The sequence below is a fragment of the Archocentrus centrarchus genome, chromosome 14, assembly GCF_007364275.1.
Source record: "Archocentrus centrarchus isolate MPI-CPG fArcCen1 chromosome 14, fArcCen1, whole genome shotgun sequence".
Lineage (NCBI taxonomy): Eukaryota > Metazoa > Chordata > Actinopteri > Cichliformes > Cichlidae > Archocentrus > Archocentrus centrarchus.
The window spans coordinates 32,724,652-32,742,913 of record NC_044359.1 but is presented as its reverse complement, the minus strand read 5'-3'; the positions used below and the strand labels follow the sequence as shown (position 1 = coordinate 32,742,913).

Sequence of the window (18,262 nt, the reverse complement as noted above, 5' to 3'; positions counted from 1 at the left end):
GGCTTAATTTAGCATGATTATTGATGACCAATATTGGATAGACTGACAAAAACAGTTTCCAGTAAAGGCACTTGGGTGTACAGGGGTGTTTATCGGCTTATATTATTTTGGCTATTCAACTTTTTTTTAATGCAAACACATGAAGTGGCAGACAGTACGAAAAGGGTTCTGGACTTTCAGTCTCACCAGGTGCCATGACTATTTTCTAGTTTCATTTACTATCTTTTTTCTTTTCTTTTTTTTTTGGGGGGGGGGGGGGGGGGGCAGATGTGTCCTCGCTTCTCCAAATACCACTCCACAATTAATTAAAGTAAGTTAAGCAGACACGGTGTGTAAGTGGGTTAACTCCGTATAACAGAGTAACGACTGTTCCCAAAGCTATTGATGGCTGTTCCTTTCGGTCTTTTTGCGGGAATTTCCCGCGTGACTTCACGTAAAGGAAAATAAAAACAGAAACACACCGACGATCTGAGATTCATCCGAAACAGAAATCGACAGCCTCGGACAAACCATTCAACAAAAAGAAAAATGTTTTTCTGCCGCTGTTTATTAAGTTATTACTTTGTTTCACTAGGAAAATCACGTCTGTTACCTGCCAGGGAACTGTTTTGATGACGCAAGAACGACTTATCTCATTTTTAATCATAGGGGCGCAATCGTGATATTATTGTAATACGCCGTTTGCGTAGTGAGACTGTTCTACTTATGCGCGCTAGTTATATTCCTTACGAGTACAAGGTATTAGGATTTTTCGTTTTTATTAATACTACGGCCAGAACAACCAAATGCTTGAACCCTACGCTATTCATTTCACCCCTCGATAAACTAATGGTTGCCTCCGCAGAGAGAGAGGGTAGAGAGGTTCCTGTAGCTTCTCTGGATTCGCCGTGACGCGCAGGCTTCCTCTGTGTTTGTGTGCTTACTTGGATACAGGAGAACCGTGGAGTCCACATAAAAAGGACTGACTGTCCGGGACACATCTGGAAGATAAAGGTGAGTTTCACAGAACTGGCCTTCTAAATTAGTGGCGGTGTTGTCGTTAAAATGAGTCCATTGGTGTTTAACGACGCCGAATAACGGTCACGAAGCAGCCAGATCGGAGTGCTCGGAGGATGCCAGTGTGTTGCTAGCTTAACTTCTTGTTAGCAGGAATTTGTTAAACGGCACTTAAAAGGACACTCGGGTTACTTTTACCTACCAGCAGTCGAGGCAGCATTCTGCGGTTGTTTAAACTGCCAACGGGAAGAAAAACGGGCATTGGTGAAGGTTAACTGTGCTTCCAACAGACTGAAAAGTTCAAGTGGAAAACCACTGGCTATTCTTCTGATTCACAGCTGAAGGGCTGCTAATGAACCCAATCCTGCTGTTAGCCTTATAAATTTATTCGCGTGCTTATAGAAATACATACAATTCAGTCTTCGGTTCATTTCTAAAACTTTTTATGTTTGTGTGTGTGTGTGTGTGTGTGTGTGTGTGTGTGTGTGTGTGTGTGTACTGAGTTTGGTGGTGTTAATATTGCTTGTTGCCCCTCCTTGATTAATATTTATGTGTCATGTTACGACACACAGAGAAATTACATGAAAAATAGTTATTGTGTGGTCAGGTTTTTCTTTGGCTTTTTATTTTTTGGGGGAAAAATGAATTTTCTTCTAATCGTCAGTGTGAATTTTCAGGTTCCCCAGCAGACAATATTTCCTGAATGCAAAAGCCTTGCAGGCACCGTGAATAATAATGTATATTGCTGCATATTCTCAGATCAGTTGTTGGGTAAATCCCACTATCTAATCCAGTTGTAAAAAGTATCAATATATTTACTGTGCAGAGACAAACCCATAATAACTACACTTTAAATAAAAGAGTCAATAACAAAAATCTAAAAGCACAGTAGTAAATATTCGTTCTTGGCGTCCGGTGTTGTGCCAAAAAAAACGATTGCCGGTAAATCAAGTCATTTTGAGGCATTAAGAACATTTCTGTCACAGGATAGAAGCTGCAATCAGTTTTTGGCAAAGTGACAGCTCTATAAAGTTATTTTAAATGTCAAAAAGGACTGGATACATCATAATGTAGAGCACAGAGTAGGTACAGAGTCATCAGGATACTTGCAAAAGAGATAATTTCTTTATTTTATATATGACACCTTTTGTAAATCATATTGACTACAGCCTATTTACCAACATTAACAAGGATATTAGACATAAAAAGCATACAGACATTAGTCAGTTTTTGGCACAGTTCCATTGTAATACATGCTCTCTCATAATGCTAGTTATTTCTTTAGACAGAGAGTCCACAAATTCAAAGAACCATGGCTGAAACTGAAATTCGTGGTTATAACAAACTTATTTTATAGAGGAAATATGAAAAGGAGCCTTTATTTTTGTCTTGAATTGTGTTGAGGTTTTCATTAAATCAAACATGTTAGTGGGAGAAGTCTGTTCCTATGTTCATGATGTCCTAATTACGCCACCCAGGATGTCATCATTGTTGTCATTACTTCTGTCCAGCAGAGGCTTTAAATAGGACCTTGAGTGCAGTCAAAAATCCACTCCTTCAAAGGAGAAAGCTTGGCACAGGGTTCTTGGCAAGGACTTTGACTTTCCATGCTCTGGCTAAAGGCTAGTAGGTGGAGGCCTTAGTCTTGGGGAATTGTAGAGCTTTGTGCTTGCAGACAGGAAGGGGGCAAGCACATCTGGTGGCCTAGAGTTCCCAGTCAGCATCCTCTGTTGGGGCTCTCTCTCTCTCTCTCTCTTTCTCTCTCTCTCATATTAGAAAATAACTGCCCAAAAAAAAAATGCTCTGAGGTGTTTCAAGATGGTTGCAAAGTGGTGATTTTTTTTTTTTTTTTTTTTTTTTTGAGGAACTTTGGAAGCAGCAGTTCAGTCTTTTTGAATCACTTAATGGATGCATTTGTTTTGTTTCCTATAGGCAGGGTTGAATAAGGCTACTGAGCATCAGTCTAAATGGCTGTACTTGAAGTTACTTCCAGTGCATAGAAAGGTTTGGGTAGTTTACATTATGCTTATGTTCATTGCTGTACGTGTTTCAAGGGTGTACTGACATGTTTCAAATCGAGGCAAGTTGTTTTAAGACCAGGCTACTAATGTTTGATTTGCTGTTTTAGTGTGGGGACGACTTCGGGTTGTGTTGAACACCGAGGAGCCCGAGCATAATGGCACAGTTATGAGAGAGCAACTGTCATTTTTAATTTAACATGTCAGCAATCCCATTTTAATCAGCTTGTCTCATCATTTTTCTATATCACTGACTACAAATGTATTAGTAAAGACACTGTCCCTTTTACTGTATCTGTACCAGAAATAGTGTGAACCATAAAATGTTTCTCCCAACTGATGCCCCCAAAAAGTACATTTTTAATAAGTTTATATGAAAATGTGACCTAATTAGAAAGAAAGAAGCTTGGAGGTTGTGCGGGCTAACTGTGTATTATCTGTGGTTGCTTGAACCCAGGCACACTATGGATGAAGAGGAGCAGTTTGTTAACATTGATCTGAATGATGACAATATCTGCAGCGTCTGTAAGTTAGAGACGGACACGGGGACCTTATCTTTCTGCCACGTGTGCTTTGAACTCAGCATTGAAGGTAAGTTTGTGGACTGCTTGTTTTTTCATTGACAAAGTGATACATGGGAAAAGAAAAGAGTGCCCTATATTTTTATATGTGACCTTTTCTTACTTCTCACACACTGTCTGGTGGGATTCTGAATTTAACTTTGTCTTAATCTCCAGCACTGAGCTTTATCAACAGGCAGTCTTGTGTGGATATATTAGTGCTGGTGTTAGCTGCTTAGTCTTTTCACTATTTGGATCACACAGTAAATTGCTTTTGCAGAAACATCCAGATTCTTTTTGATCATCAGTTCCGATCATGTTGTTGCAATAAAGTCTGAGAGCCTTTCAGTTTTTCATCAGTTTGATGCCTTATAGGATTGCCTGTCACAGTCACTTCTTTTATCCTCTTTAGAAACAATGTATAAGCTGTATATGCAGGGTAATGGGACTCTCCCTAAGTATAGCAGGCTGCTGTGATTCTCCCGTTTGATGTGCCACTCCAACACAAGAGCATGTGTTTGAAGTTTTTTCATCTCTTAATTAATGAGTGGCCTATTTGAGGAAGAATAGGGAATCAAAAGGGATTGGACATGCCTCTCGTTTGGCACTCGTCTCTCAGATGCACAAAGGCTCTTGTTTGCAGTGCTGAAGTGTGCATATGTGTTTATCTGCACACAGTGTGATTGTGTATGATGTTTAAAACAGCTATATAACATTCTGAAAGCTGCCTGAGTGCTTCCAGAATGGTATATCATTTTGGTGTTTTCAGAAGAAAATGCATATGCACTAAAGACTTGTAGCGTTTATTCAGTTGTATGAGGGTGCGTGAATACTGATTAATTGTTGTGTTCTTGATGTGCTTTAAAGTTATGCCAGTAAGCTCTTGCAAGTTCATTAATCATCACGCAGCAGTCAAATAAGTAATGAGCTTTTACCTAGAAAAACTTCAGAAAGTAAGAAAGTACAGTAACTCTTATATAAAAACAGGAGTGTCTGTGTCTGATGTATATAACATTCAGCATGTAGTACTACTTAAAATAACTTGTTTACACATTGCACCCTCAGCAGCTGGCTGCTGTCCATACTCTTACCTGTGCAAATTTTTATATTTCCCATTTGTTCTATTTGATTAATGACTTAAAAGAGAATTCCCAACATTTGGAAAATATTTTGTTTGTTTGTTTGCTTTTTTGTCCACATCCCACAGTGATAAGACTAGATTATTTGATTCACTTGGGACATTCTTGCCTGTTTCATTTCAGGATGTTGTGTCCAAATACTACAAGTGTATATCCAAATCTGAAGTGCTCTTTGGCAGTGGGATTGTCAGAAGAAAAAAAGTCTAACTGCTTTGGTGCCATTTTATGTTTTTCGGGGTGCAAGTTTTGATATCAGTCTCTGTGGTAATTAAGTAACTGTTACGCAACTGTTGAGTCTGTGGGGAGAAAAGGTGGAGTGTGCAGACCAGCACGTGTTTCTGATGCAGCTAAGCATTTCATTAGTTGGAGGAAAGCCTGCCAAGCTTCATGTGGCCACTTTCAGCATGGCTGGTTGGAATCTAAGGCCTAGCCATGTGCTCGCTGACTGCTCATGTAGACTTAATAGCCAAAGTACTCATTCATCCTGTGCCACTGTTAAAGGAGAAGAAGCAAGCTTATGATTTACTCAAAGGTTTCTTCCCTCATTATTTTCAGTTTCAGTTGTTGTAAATTGGTGTTGCTTCAATTGTTGTGTGTTGTGGTCTATTTTTTAATTGTCAATCTCTTTATGTCTACATTAGTTTGTTGCATCTTCAAAGCCTAACAAAGTTTGCAAATTACACACATCATAGCTATCTGAAACTAATTAGTGACAAATGTTGGTTTCAGGTGTACATACATATATAAATACCAAGTATTTGCTTATTATGAATTGTGTTTTTACATCAAGTGATGCTGTGAAGATGAGCCACTACATACATGTCTGTGCAGTGTCAGATTGCATCTAAAGACAAGAAAAAAGGCTTATTTATTGACATAAACACATGACATTTGGAGAATATTACACTTCTATAAAGCTGACTAACCATCAGGGTACAAATTGCCTTCAGAATGTTGTCACATTTCCAAAAAGCAGCTTTATAACATCTTTACCACCACCGAACCTTCTGTAAAATCAGTCAAGTCCCCCTTTTTTAACCAGCAGATTTTTATAATTATTATTACCTCCGCCAAGGAGGTTATGTTTTCGGTTGTTTGTTTGTTTGTTTGTCAGCAGGATTACTCCAAAAGTTATGAACGGATTTCGGTGAAATTTTGTGGAGTGGTTGGAAATGACAAGAGGAAGAAGTGATTAAATTTTGGCGGTGGTCCAGATCACGATCTGGATCCAGGAATTTCTTTAAGAATTCTTCACTATTGCGGGATAGGGGGTTGGCCTTGGCGGAGGTTTGCGCTCTCTGAGTGCTTCTAGTTTAAAGTATTTTTTTTACTCTTCAGTGGTGTGGTGACACTCACTAGAACTTGACATTGTCACATTGTAGCTAAGCAGTAGCAAAGGAGCCCATTGTGAGTTAACAGCCTTTACACTTAAGTATTCTTTTTGGCCCACATCCTCCTCTAGCTGTTGTTACAGGCATGCATGAAACAGCATTGTTCAGACATGTCTGTGAAAATGGCAGTTGCTGGCAAGCAGAGTATTCATAACTGGTGTAATGTTTGAACTTTCCAGAGTTCAATATATTGTATTCTGCATATATATGAGCTTTGAGCTAGACACTTTTGTTGTGTGTGGAGTTGTTTATCTCCAAAGCTTCATCTGGCAGTTGCACCGTGTGCAGATATAAATGTAAATGCTGTTTGTGGCTAAAGCTTTGTTCACAGGTTAAAGTGAGATGAATGGACAGGAAGAACAGGCTTTGTTGTATCTCAGAGTGGTTGTTTCCTGAGGAAACTGCTTTGGCCTGCACGTACTCGTCCTGTCAGAAAGTACCAATCAAAAAATTGTACTTATTTGTATACCGCTTAATCTCTGCTTCACACGGCCTGTCTTATTTACAGTGCTTTCTTTTTCTTTTCTTACTGCACCATCTGAGCGGTATGCTACACATGGCTACACAGCCTTGAGCGTCAACACATTACAGCAGAGAACAAGGAAATTACTGCAGTCCCACACCAAAATACGTAGAGCCAATTCGTTTAGCCTCCAATTACTGCTTATATTCTGTGGAAGAGCTATTTCATGTTAAAGGAACATGTATATTTCAGAGGAATTTTTATAATTAGGGCTTCTTTATAACTGCTCAGACTAATCTGACAGTAATCCAACCCTGAAATGCCAGTGATACCAAAGATTATAAGACGCTTCTCTAAGAGAGAAGAGAGCCAGAAGTCCCTTTCGGCTGTGGTTTGCTGATATAAATTTTGGATCGGTTGTCAGATCTATGATTTGAAATTAGAGTAAGGCAACTTGTTGCTATCACGTGTGATCTCTAAAGATGGGATTAAAAAGACCAGAGTATATGTATCACACATTTGTCTTTGGGTCCAGTTGCTTGTTGCTATTGAGCTGCCGTTATTGTATTGTGCAAGCTTTGATCTGTACATACCCGAGAGAGCTGACACAAGGAGGATATGTGAATATTTTCCACCTAGCCCCCATCACAGAAGGTTTCTTCATATTGGGCTTCTGTGGCTGAGCTGTCAGGTTCAGCTAAAACCCAGCACTGTTTTTTTTATCTGCTTACATAATGCTGACTGAATTCATGCTGAAGTCTGGTATTATTACCAGCTGAGCTTGGAATGAATAAACAGAAAATTCCTACATCGAAAGGCTGGAATAATGTAGACGGTGCTGATTCTGGCTGCTGCTCTACAGGCTCTGTTATAGCATTCTCCTATAAACGGTTCATTTATTGTGGGTGAACTCTTCACCCCGGGGGGGTATAGAGAGGCCCAATTATGTTGCAGCCTGTGGTAGCTGTATGATTGAACACAGCTGGGGCCCAGAGTTTTACTGAAACTGCTGCATGGTCCACTAATTTTGTACTAATAGATGGGCTTGAATAAACAGGCTCTTTTTAAAAGCAGTTTCCTTTAGCCTGACATATAAATTGTCTCATGCTGTTTTAACCAACATATTTCAATAGTGTAAATAAGTGACTGTGCTATAAAAAAACACTATCTTCTTCCATCTTGTGTGGTGTACATGCAGTCATTAGCCACAGCAGAGGTAAGTGTCAGTAACAGTATCAGTTTACTCTAGGTTTCATGGTATCTGCTCTACAGAAAGCACCAGAGGCTGCATAGTTAACAGGCAATACCATAAAGATTATAGAAAATAGACTGCATGGGCCCTTATTCTTATATGATTTAACACATTAATCAGCATTGGTCATGCATCCTTTTTCATGGGCAGAGTTTGTTCTTTAATTTCTGTAATATCAGTACTTAAGTTTGAAGTTTGTGCTTGAATGTATGGCTGTTGTTTGTTCACAACAGTGTCTGCAGAAACAGGGTTTAGAGATAAGAAATGCTGTTTACATCATTCTCCGGTCACTCACTGTACACTAACCACAGTGTGTGAATGTAGCCCACAGTTCATGTCAGGCTAAAATAAACTTGTTTTTACATAGCCTTCTAAGTTCACATAGTTCACTAGTCTGTTTTTTTTTTTATGTTAGCGACAAAAACACATGGATTACAGAAACCAATCTGGCCTCATTGTGATACTTAAGAAATAGATTAGCAAACAAGTGCATGTGCATACAACAGCATAGCTCTGTAACTTTAACTTTTAATCTGACTAGCAATTCTCATTGCTCGTTACTAAGAAACCTCTTTTAAACATGTTTGGACCATGTGCGAGTTTGACTTTTATCACAGTTTATTTCTCTGTGCACATTATGAGCATTCATTGTTTGCTGTCTGTTTTCTGTCTGCCATGTTGGTAGAAATAAACTGAGATGTGCGCATGAGTAATCATATCTGTGTCTTCCAGGCTAAACAGTTGCTGTTGTTGAGTTTCGGTTTAGGTGAAGTTTCCTGCACCTGTGATGGCAGCTAGTCTGTAGGAAGCATTGTCGAAGAGCTGCAGTGGTTAACCGGTGGTTTGAGTTCACGAGCCATTGAGTTCATTGTTGTTCATGTGAGCTCTGTGTTGTTGTCCACGTTGGCCTGTGCAGCTGCTGACAACACATTCTCCTGACCGGTGCCATGCTGTTCTCATTGACACCTTACCACCAATGACCGTCAGCTCCCCTGACGTGTGTCAAGGATCTAGTGTCCTTGCTCAGCACATTTAAAGAACAGAAGTTTGATGAAACAGACAGGCATTAATTGATATATCACACAGTTTCTGTGTAATGCTCTGCAACATGCTTGATGGAAACCACAAGACCAAATCTGTAGAGTGCAGGTCAGAGTTAAACTTGGCCAAAGAGAGCTGGACTGTCAAGCAGAGGAAGTAATATCTCTGTGTTTTTTTCCTTGTGATTAAAACCTTGTGATTTCGTTGCTGTTGCACATCCTGTACAGTGTTTCGGTTCAGCTGAAGCGCAGTCCTTCCCTTAAAAGGAAAGTCTTTCCCACCTAAAGTGTTTATTTTCTTTTGATAAACCCAGCGGCCTGATTTCTGATTTGAGTGTGGGTCTGACACTCCTGATTCTACTTTCTTGTAAGTATTTGTATTGGCTGTCAGGAATTACTGATTACAGGCTGAAAACTCTGAATAGCAGCAGGTGTTTGTTTTGGATTTGTTCATTGAACCTGCGTTTGCGTCTGTGTTTTGTTTTTGACAGTTAAACTTCACCCCTTTCCCACACGAGCAGACCAAAACAAGCTCATTGGTTGTCAGCGTGACTAATGTCTCTGGATGTCACAGCCTAACAATGTTGATTCACCTCCAGTGAATAGTCTGTGTGTGCCTGCGCTTATGTGTGCAGCCATGAAAGACAGTAGGGCTAAGCTGCTTAGCTGGTGTGAGGTCTTTTGCTGGTGGTGCACTGCCCTGGTTGTGGGCCAATGATTTTTTTTTTCCTGCTAGGCAAGTGGTAGTCACTGTTTTTGTGGTCATCCAAAGACTAAGACTGATGGCTGTGACTGGCAGAAAGCTTCCATAGCTATTAGTGCTATGGTGTCTGGAGAGTCACTAAATATTTATTAGGCTATTATGCATGTACACACATGACTCATAACTTTTATATGTTTCCCTCTAAAGACTAATCTTTTGCAAAGATCTGACTTTTAAGGCACTTAGTGTCAAAGCCCAAATACTCTAAAGCTAAGAATAGATTCCTGCCACACAGTTGTGTAATGCTCTAAAACCTTCCTATGTGCTAAGGCATTTATGATCTATTAATGCTGACTGCCCTGAATTAGACATGCGCTATTTGATTTGATTCCACAGGGTTACCAAACAGAAGCTTTCAAAAGATGTGAATGCAAATTAGGATTTTTTTTTTTTTTGCTTGTTTCTTTGAAAGAAAGAAACTAACAAGCCTGCGCTACAGCTCCTCTTGGCACAGCAATGGTGTTTGGCACAACAGAACATGCAGACAATACTTTTGTTTGCTTAAACTGCCGGGCAAGACAGATTTTTTTTTTTTTTAAGGAATGTTTTTGGTACAATAAATTTATACAAAACACTATTTTTGAATTCCTTTTCATGTGAGGCAGTTTAATTTTTCTAGGCAACAAAAACGTTGTTGGCAATATTTCAGTCAACGTGTTACGTCCAGTCTTCACACAACTTTAGATTGATGTGATGATCAGCTTATAGTCCCTGCTGTTCCTTCACTGAACTGCAGCTTAATTCGGTTTCTCAGACATTTTATAGTTTAAGTTTACTTTTCTCCTGCCAGTTGTGCTGTTATTATTATGATTGTCAAGGACAGTTTTTACAACAACAGAGATCTCTCTCCTTTTGTTGACTTCATTAATATTTGGTCCTTATTTCAGTCAATAAATTTAGCACAGGTTCTCTCCTAACTTAGACTAACTTACTACAAGCTCCAACAGGGACCGTTCTTGTCTTAAGTTGTTTGTGTGGGTGTGTAACTTTAGAAAGGCCCTGCACTACAAACACCAAACATGAGGGCTTATGAGTTAATGTGTACAGTAGTGCTGTGGTCGTGTAGCGAAAACAATGACCTGGCTGCTGGTAAAGTGCAGAGAGAGACGCTTGCGAGGTAAACCACCCTGTGTGAGCTTTTAAGTCTGTATGAACAGCAGTGACTAATCTCACCTCAGGCTCCAACATGCATGCCTGTCTGCTGAGAAATGGAGGCTATGAGAAGAAGGCCATCTCTCTCTCTCTCTCTCACACACACACACACACACACACACACACACACACACACACACACACACTGCTTTCAGTCTTTCTCTTTCACCTTCAGCCTCCCATTGTTTATAAAGCTTTGGCCCATTTTACTCAGAGGTTATTATAGTTCTGTTCTACTTATTAGGACTTAATTTCCTGTTGGCAGGCAAAATTGGGCACAGTGTGACCTGTTTTGATTTGTATGTAAAGATGACCACAAGGAATGTAGCTTTAATTACATAACACTGGGGAATGAATTTTTCAGGGAAAGCATTTTTTCATTTTCTTCTCTGTTGACAAGGCTGGATTGTGTTGTTTCTCAGGCCAAGATTAAAATTCTGTTAAGATCGGGTACTGAGGTCATCTCGTCTGACAGAAGCAGGGACAGTTAAATCTAATGAATTAGTGTAAATGAAGTGCTGCTTCATGTGGACAGAGAGATCAGTTTCCTCTTGTTAATTCTTAGGATTAAAAAAAAGCTTTATATTTGCATTGAGACTGAATTAATCTATTGTGCCTCCTATCTCTAGCTCTACTGGCTAATCCACTGAACACTAAGCAGCTTTTACTGTGAGATTGTGGCAGGTCAGTCTGCCAGTTTTAGCTTTTCATGCTAGTTTACTTCTTTGTACTTTTATTTACTGTGGCAAGCTCAATAGGTTACTAACCCATTTGTCTATAACTGTCGAGATGTTTTGTCTTCTTACAATGGAAGCATGAGTTGACTAGTTTTGCACTCTGAACTGTGTCTGTTTTATATGTAGCCATCTTATTGACTCCCTGCTTTGTCTGTGTGAATGCAGGTGTCTCCTCTGCTACCTTGTTGCACTCAAAGTCCCTGCGAGGCCACAGAGACTGCTTTGAGAAATGTCATCTCATTGCCAACCAGAAGCTGTCACGTTCCAAGGTCTCCCGAAGTGCCTACGAGGGCATGAAGCTGGCCCTCAGCCAGAAACTGAACCGCATCATTCAGTACGCCCAGAACAAAGACTCCGTCTCTCCCATTGGCCCCAGCAGGCGGGGGGCCAAGCTTCTGTGTTATAGCCAGCAAAGTGACCGCAAGCTGCTCCCCCAGTCAGATGCCCAGGTGCCTCGCTATACACCCCGCTGGGACACGGGCAGATCAGCAGGGCCGACTGACTACACGATGGGTATGCTGGAGTGCCACACGGCAGAGGAGCTAGGACTGCTCCAAGAGTCACATTCTGACATTTGGTCCAATGACAGCAGGAGAGGTCTTCACAGCCGGAAGCAGCCATCAGGAGGGGGACAGATGCAGCACACACACCAGAGCCACAGTAGAGAAGAATGTGAGCACATTTACACTAAATTCTCCTGAATTTTCCACATTGGTTTTATCAATATGGACTTGAAGCAGTGGAAGGCAGTTTTCCTTTTTTTTCTTTTTTTTTTTCCCCCTTCTTCTTTTTAAAAATATTGAACAGAAATCAACTGTCAGCAGTAAAGGAAAGCTGCTCTCTTGCCTCTCCTCTCACATTATTCAGTTTGATCTCTGTGATCTCTCTGAGTTTTCAAACACCTCAGCCTGTACAACACCAGAGCATTTTTACTCTGTCATTCATCTTGCGCTTAGCTGTGATCTCTCCAGAGAGAGGTTAATTTTCCTCTAACCTTGAGATAGACTGTGTCCTTGGCTTTTTCATGTCTCAACTCCAGTAAATCTGTTTATGACAACAGATCCTGCAGGAATGTGACCAAAGCTGCTAGAAGCCAACCATTTTAAAATTCTCTACTTTGAAATGAAAAATGATAGGCAGTTCAGAGGTACACCATTTAAACGGTGCATATTAGGTCATCATCATCAACCTCTAACACTTGAGATTGCTCAGACCATCACACACAGTTATTTAAAAAGACAGTAGACCAAATTAAAGAGGCAAATAAAGGTTTAGAGTGTATTCCTCGCAGTTTAAGACAAGTAACAAGTTGGCAGTACGTCTTCAGTCCATGCTCATTGGTAGCTGATACATTTCTCTGTACTCACAAAGCATTAAAAGTGATTTCTTTTCCTTTAGTGACTAAAATGAGTGTGGATGAGCTCCATCAGCTGAATGCTCAGCTACTCCTGCAGATTCAAAGTAAGTTGTTTCTACTGGTATTCTGACTGAACAATTGAACGGTGGCTTTCACAGAAAGCTCAGCAGTCATGGTCATCTATATTTTAAGCAGAACATTTTTTATCTCTGCTTCAGTATGAAATGCTCCTCTCTAATAAATCCCCACATGAGATTTTCAGTGCCCTCAGGAAAAAAGCTGCACTAGTAAAAAGGTCTTTTTAATTCCCAGTCTGAGTTTGAGCTCCCAGATTCATAACATAACACTCGATGAATTTGGGGACAAAAATAGACTGGAAGGCTTCTGGTCAACACGTCTCCTTGAATCTGGCAGCGTGCGCTCTTGCACACACGTGCACATACAGCATGTCTGTTCACACCATTTTGCTATTAGACCCATTGTTTGCTTCTATAAGCATCTTATCTCAACTTTCAGTCTTACCTCAAGAGCTCACGGCACCATGTGGCCAATGACTGAGCTGACATGCCTGCTTAAATCATTAGAACCTCAATCGTTATTGAATGTTCTTGATATTTTCAAGATATTTTGAGCCTTTTGGATGAGTGATGAGTGAAATTATCACTCTTCTCGCTGTCAAGAGGCAAATTACATGAGGCAATTTGAGATATCATCCACAGTGATGTCTAGTGGGTGCATGCCCTGCACATTTATATTCACCCTTGAAGCAGAACATATGTTCCCAGAACAGATGGGGAGGTTAATTGCTCATGTTTAATAATTTGGAAGACCACATATGCCCATGATTTAATGATCTGCAGTGTGCTTTATATTGGAAATGTTTTAATGCCCATAAATGTTGAAAGGAGTCTTCCTCAATGCTGCACCTGACTTGTAAGGTTGATTCTCTTTTTCATAAATGTAGCTTGGATGGGTATTCAGTCATGTTGCTCCTTTGCAAATCAGTATCATTTATTTTCTGTCTTCTTGTTCCTCCCAGTTTTTTTGTTTGTTTGTTTGGGTGTAAGTTGGCCTTGTGGATAAAAATGCTGATCCCCTTTATCCACCCCTCCTCTCTCTCTTCACAGAGGTCTTCGAGGAGCTGACAGTTGCCGTGCAGGAGAAAGACTCGCTGGCGTCTGAGCTGCACGTGCGTCACATCGCCATTGAGCAGCTCTTTAAAAACTGCGCCAAGCTTCCCTGGCTGCACATTAGCAGGGCCGGGGTCAAGGCCAGCAGCAGCAGCGGCACTGTGGAGTGAGGTGCTGGGAGACAGCAGCAGGGCAGTAAGGTGTTGCTTCTGCCGCCGCTGCTGGGAGGAAACAGATGAACACTTCAGACTGCAGAATGCAGAACATGCATCCTGGGGGACACTAGAGCAACATTAAAGGGCTGGACTGACTCGGTCTTCGTTTTCATGGTTGGAGTGATGATGCAAGGTTTATTGGTGGTTTGGCAAATACATCTCTGGTCTGGCATGTGACCTGAATTCCAGCCAACCCGGGTACACATGACATTACCAGCAGGTAAAAAAGGACACAGAGGTTCCTGGGACTGGATGAGGATGTGTTCTTAATGGATGAGATGCTTTTTATTTCAAAGATTTATTGTGATACAGACTGAAAGGTTTTAAAATTTTACAAACATATTTAATGTTATTAGTTTTGTTCATATTTTTGTTTCAGTTTTCTGCCACATTTCAGTTTTCATTGTTCCACCTCATTTAGTATAGATTATTTTTAACTATTTTCCTCCACGTTGTGTCTGTCAGACAGGACTTTTCAAATATGGATTCTGAGGGTTTTCTGTGGAAACTGATGAGTTTGACCCTGGTTAGGTTTTTTGAGGTTGTAAAATGGACAATAACCATCATAGTCATACAGTCAGGCACTGCCAGCAGTATTGATTGATTTCTTTTGTCATGCAAAGCTCTGACAAGTTAGAACAGCCATGCACTGACAGTATTATGGCTTGAAATATCCATTTTAAAGTTGATTACAAAGCACTTCATTTTGACAGGACTGTGACTATAAATGGTTGCACCTGCTGGAAAAGTCTGCTTAGCAAACAGTCATATCCATTAACTACATGCCACATTTATTCCAAATATAGCATTTTGAAAAACAGTTACGAGTAATTTATCTTCTGTAAAACTGCACGATAACAGCAAAAGCATCACTGCATAGAAGACGAAACCGAGTATCTGAAATCCCCAAAGATGAAAGTTAAACTCTAGCTTAAAGTGACCGTTATTAGTTTAATTCAACTTCTGAGTTTATTGGAATTATTGTTGCTGTTGGGATTTAGTTGATATATATATATATATATAATACAAAGCTGTTTTTGACCTGTGTAGCTGTCACACATGTCACATGAGAGGCTACGCACTGAATGAGCACTATAAGGAGAGGAAGTGAACAGGCTGCCAAACCAAAGTTTCTATGTGTTCTGTTTCATGCGTGAACTGCAAACATTTGATTTTTGATTCCGTGATCAGTTTTTGAAATGATTTGTTCCTGCGTATACTCGCTGTATGCTTTCTCATTTATGTTATTTATCTTTTATATTCAGTGTTACCTTGTCTTGCCCTCTCTCCTGTGTTGATGTGTAAGAGCTAAGCTGATGTCATAGCAACACATATAGGATAGTTTGGTCTACTGTGCCTCTGCGAGTCCCTGATTCTTTTTTTTTTAAACTAGGGAGACAACGAGAGATGCAGAGAGTTTTTGATTAGTGTGTTATTTAGGACCCTATGCAAGAAAGAGACAAATAAATGAGAAGCCTTATAAAGTACAAAATATCTTAGTGTTGGTTATCTGTTTTTCAGAGGAGATCACAGAACTACTCATATATAATAAGCTGGGGGGAGGACGAGGTTAGACTAATGTTTAGAAAAACTCAGCATTGTATCTGTTTTGGTTTCTCTTTGTAAGAGATTAAATGTGCTTGGCCCATTTTTGGGGTTTAAAAGATTTTATCTCAATTTTAAATTTTAGTCTTGGTTTTGTAATTGTATTCATAGTGCTTGAGCGTGTGACTATTTAGATTACTGGTCCTAATTCTCGGTCTTTTAAGTCTTCGGTTGTGTGTTTTTATGTGTGTTTTGCTTCTGAATGCTGTTTATTTTTGTGCACTGTGGAAACATGCCTGGGCCTGTGCCCCTGCTCAGCAGGAAACTCTGGCTGCCTGATTCTGGTCTTCTTTTGGTGGTTTGATGATCTTCAACTGGGGATGTAAACATACCTGTTACACTTCAACCCCCTTTATTTAGCCTCGACTGTTCATTTGTTTTCTGATTTTGAACATGTCTGCATTTGTGGTATATTTGTGAACTTTATCTTCTATTTATTGTGTGCATTTCATGAATCTTATACAGGTTAAGTGGGTTGTGCTTAAGTGACCATTTGTATATTTTGTTTTTGCAAAATAAAATAAAAATTATTTTTACTACATGCTTGGAGATGGTGTTGTTTTCTTCATTGTTGTCACTGCTACATGGACAAGAAAAGTTAAGCCTTGAGTAATGGTGGTGGGAGATTAATATACACATTTGGCAAAGTGTGGAAGGCGTTAAAGTGCTTTGTCCATAATATGGGTGAGGTCAGAATGGAGATGGATTTCCTCCTAAAATATAAACTATTCAATTGAGTAAAGAATACTTACTAACCAATCCAGTTCTTTAATTTCTAATTTCAGTTAGCTAAGAAACACCATGTCTAACCAATTACTTACTCTGGATGGCATTACCTTGGCCTCCAGTAACACTGAGAAATCTTAGTCATTTTTGACCAGGATTTGTCCTTCAATGCACATAATAAACAAATATGTAGGACCAGTTTTTTGCATTTGCGCAATATCTCTAAAATTAGAAACATCCTTTCTCAGAGTGATGCTGAAAAGCTAATTCATTCATGTATTACTTCTAGGCTGGACTATTGTAATTCATTATTATCAGGCTGTCCTAAAACCTCCCTGAAAAGTCTTCAGCTGATCCAAAATGCTGCAGCTAGAGTACTGACAGGGACTAGAAAGAGAGAGCAGTTACGCTGCAATAGGCCTAGGCTGCTGGGGGGTTCCTATGATGCACTGATTATTTATTTTTTATTCACCTCTTTTTACTCTGTTTATACTCCACTCTGCATGTAATCATCAGTTATTATTAATCTCTGTCTCTCTTCCACAGTGTGTCTTTTGTCCTGTCTCTCTCCCCTCAGCCCCAACCAGCTGCCCCTCCCTGAGCCTGGTTCTGCTGGAGGTTTCTTCCTGTTAAAAGGGAGTTTTTCCTTCCCACTATTGCCAAGTGCTGCTCATACGGGGCCATTTTGACTGTTGGGTTTTCTCTGGAATTATTGTAGGGTCTTTACCTTACAATATAAAGCGCCTTGAAGCGACTGTTGTGATTTGGTGTTATATAAATAAAATTGAATTGAACTGAATAAATGACATCTCAAATTTTCAAAACTATTCAGAGGAGAAGGAGTCAGGACATAGTTGGCTGCCCTGTGTATCTCAACATGCCACAACCTACAGAACAGTGAATGACCTGGGTGCACTCACCTGCATATTATGTATCGCTGTTTACTCAGCAGACTGAATTGAGTAGAATTTTTATTTATTTTTATCATTTTTATTGTTCTATTACAAATTCTATGTAGCTGCTTCGGCAATATCATTTTCATAAACTGTCATGCCAGTAAAGCACCTTTGAATTTGAAGAATACACAAAGTCCTGGTTGCATTCTGTGGTTCTGCAGATGTTTGGCGCACCCAAGTGGCCAAAGGATTTATTAGATCAAGCAGTGATCATAATAAACGTCATTTCCAGGAATTCAGAAACATCATTGATGGAATAACCCGGAGATCTCAGCAGACTTTTCACTGGCTGTCTCATCAAAGATTTTGTTAAGAATATGCATGTATGTTACTTCTTAATAAATCAGATTTTACTTTTGGCAAACATTTTTAGTCATAAAAGTAAATTTAGTAAGAGAAGCTCTTGTTTTGTTGACTCCAAAAAAAGGATATGGAGCATTATTTTAAATCCCTTACCGAGTTAACAAATCCAAAGGTTATCAAAACGCTAAATTTATGTTCCACTTACAACCTTTTGGCTCATTTGTTTGGTTATTTTTTCTGTATACTGTTCACTGTATACTTGTTTAAATTTTCAATAAAGTTAAAAAATCACATAATGTTAAACTTTTAAAGTCTTTAAAACCAACTAAAACCTACAAAGCTATCACCGTCTAACGCTATTATACAGAGTTCGTGTAGTATAAACTGCAACTTTTAATAGCTTTAATAGTTTTTCATGGTAACCAGCAGTTAAACTATACTTTTTTTTTTCGACGTAAG

General features: G+C 39.6%; 1 protein-coding gene across 1 annotated transcript; it reads left to right on the top strand.

The window, feature by feature from the left end:
- Positions 1 to 773: 773 nt before the first annotated feature.
- Positions 774 to 16,359, top strand: c14h21orf91 (chromosome 14 C21orf91 homolog). Its single transcript, XM_030747073.1, has 5 exons — positions 774 to 993; positions 3,472 to 3,605; positions 11,677 to 12,183; positions 12,910 to 12,972; positions 13,996 to 16,359. Exons 2-5 carry the CDS (start codon positions 3,479 to 3,481, stop codon positions 14,166 to 14,168), a joined length of 870 nt encoding a protein of 289 aa, XP_030602933.1. The 5' UTR covers positions 774 to 993; positions 3,472 to 3,478; the 3' UTR covers positions 14,169 to 16,359.
- Positions 16,360 to 18,262: the final 1,903 nt, after the last annotated feature.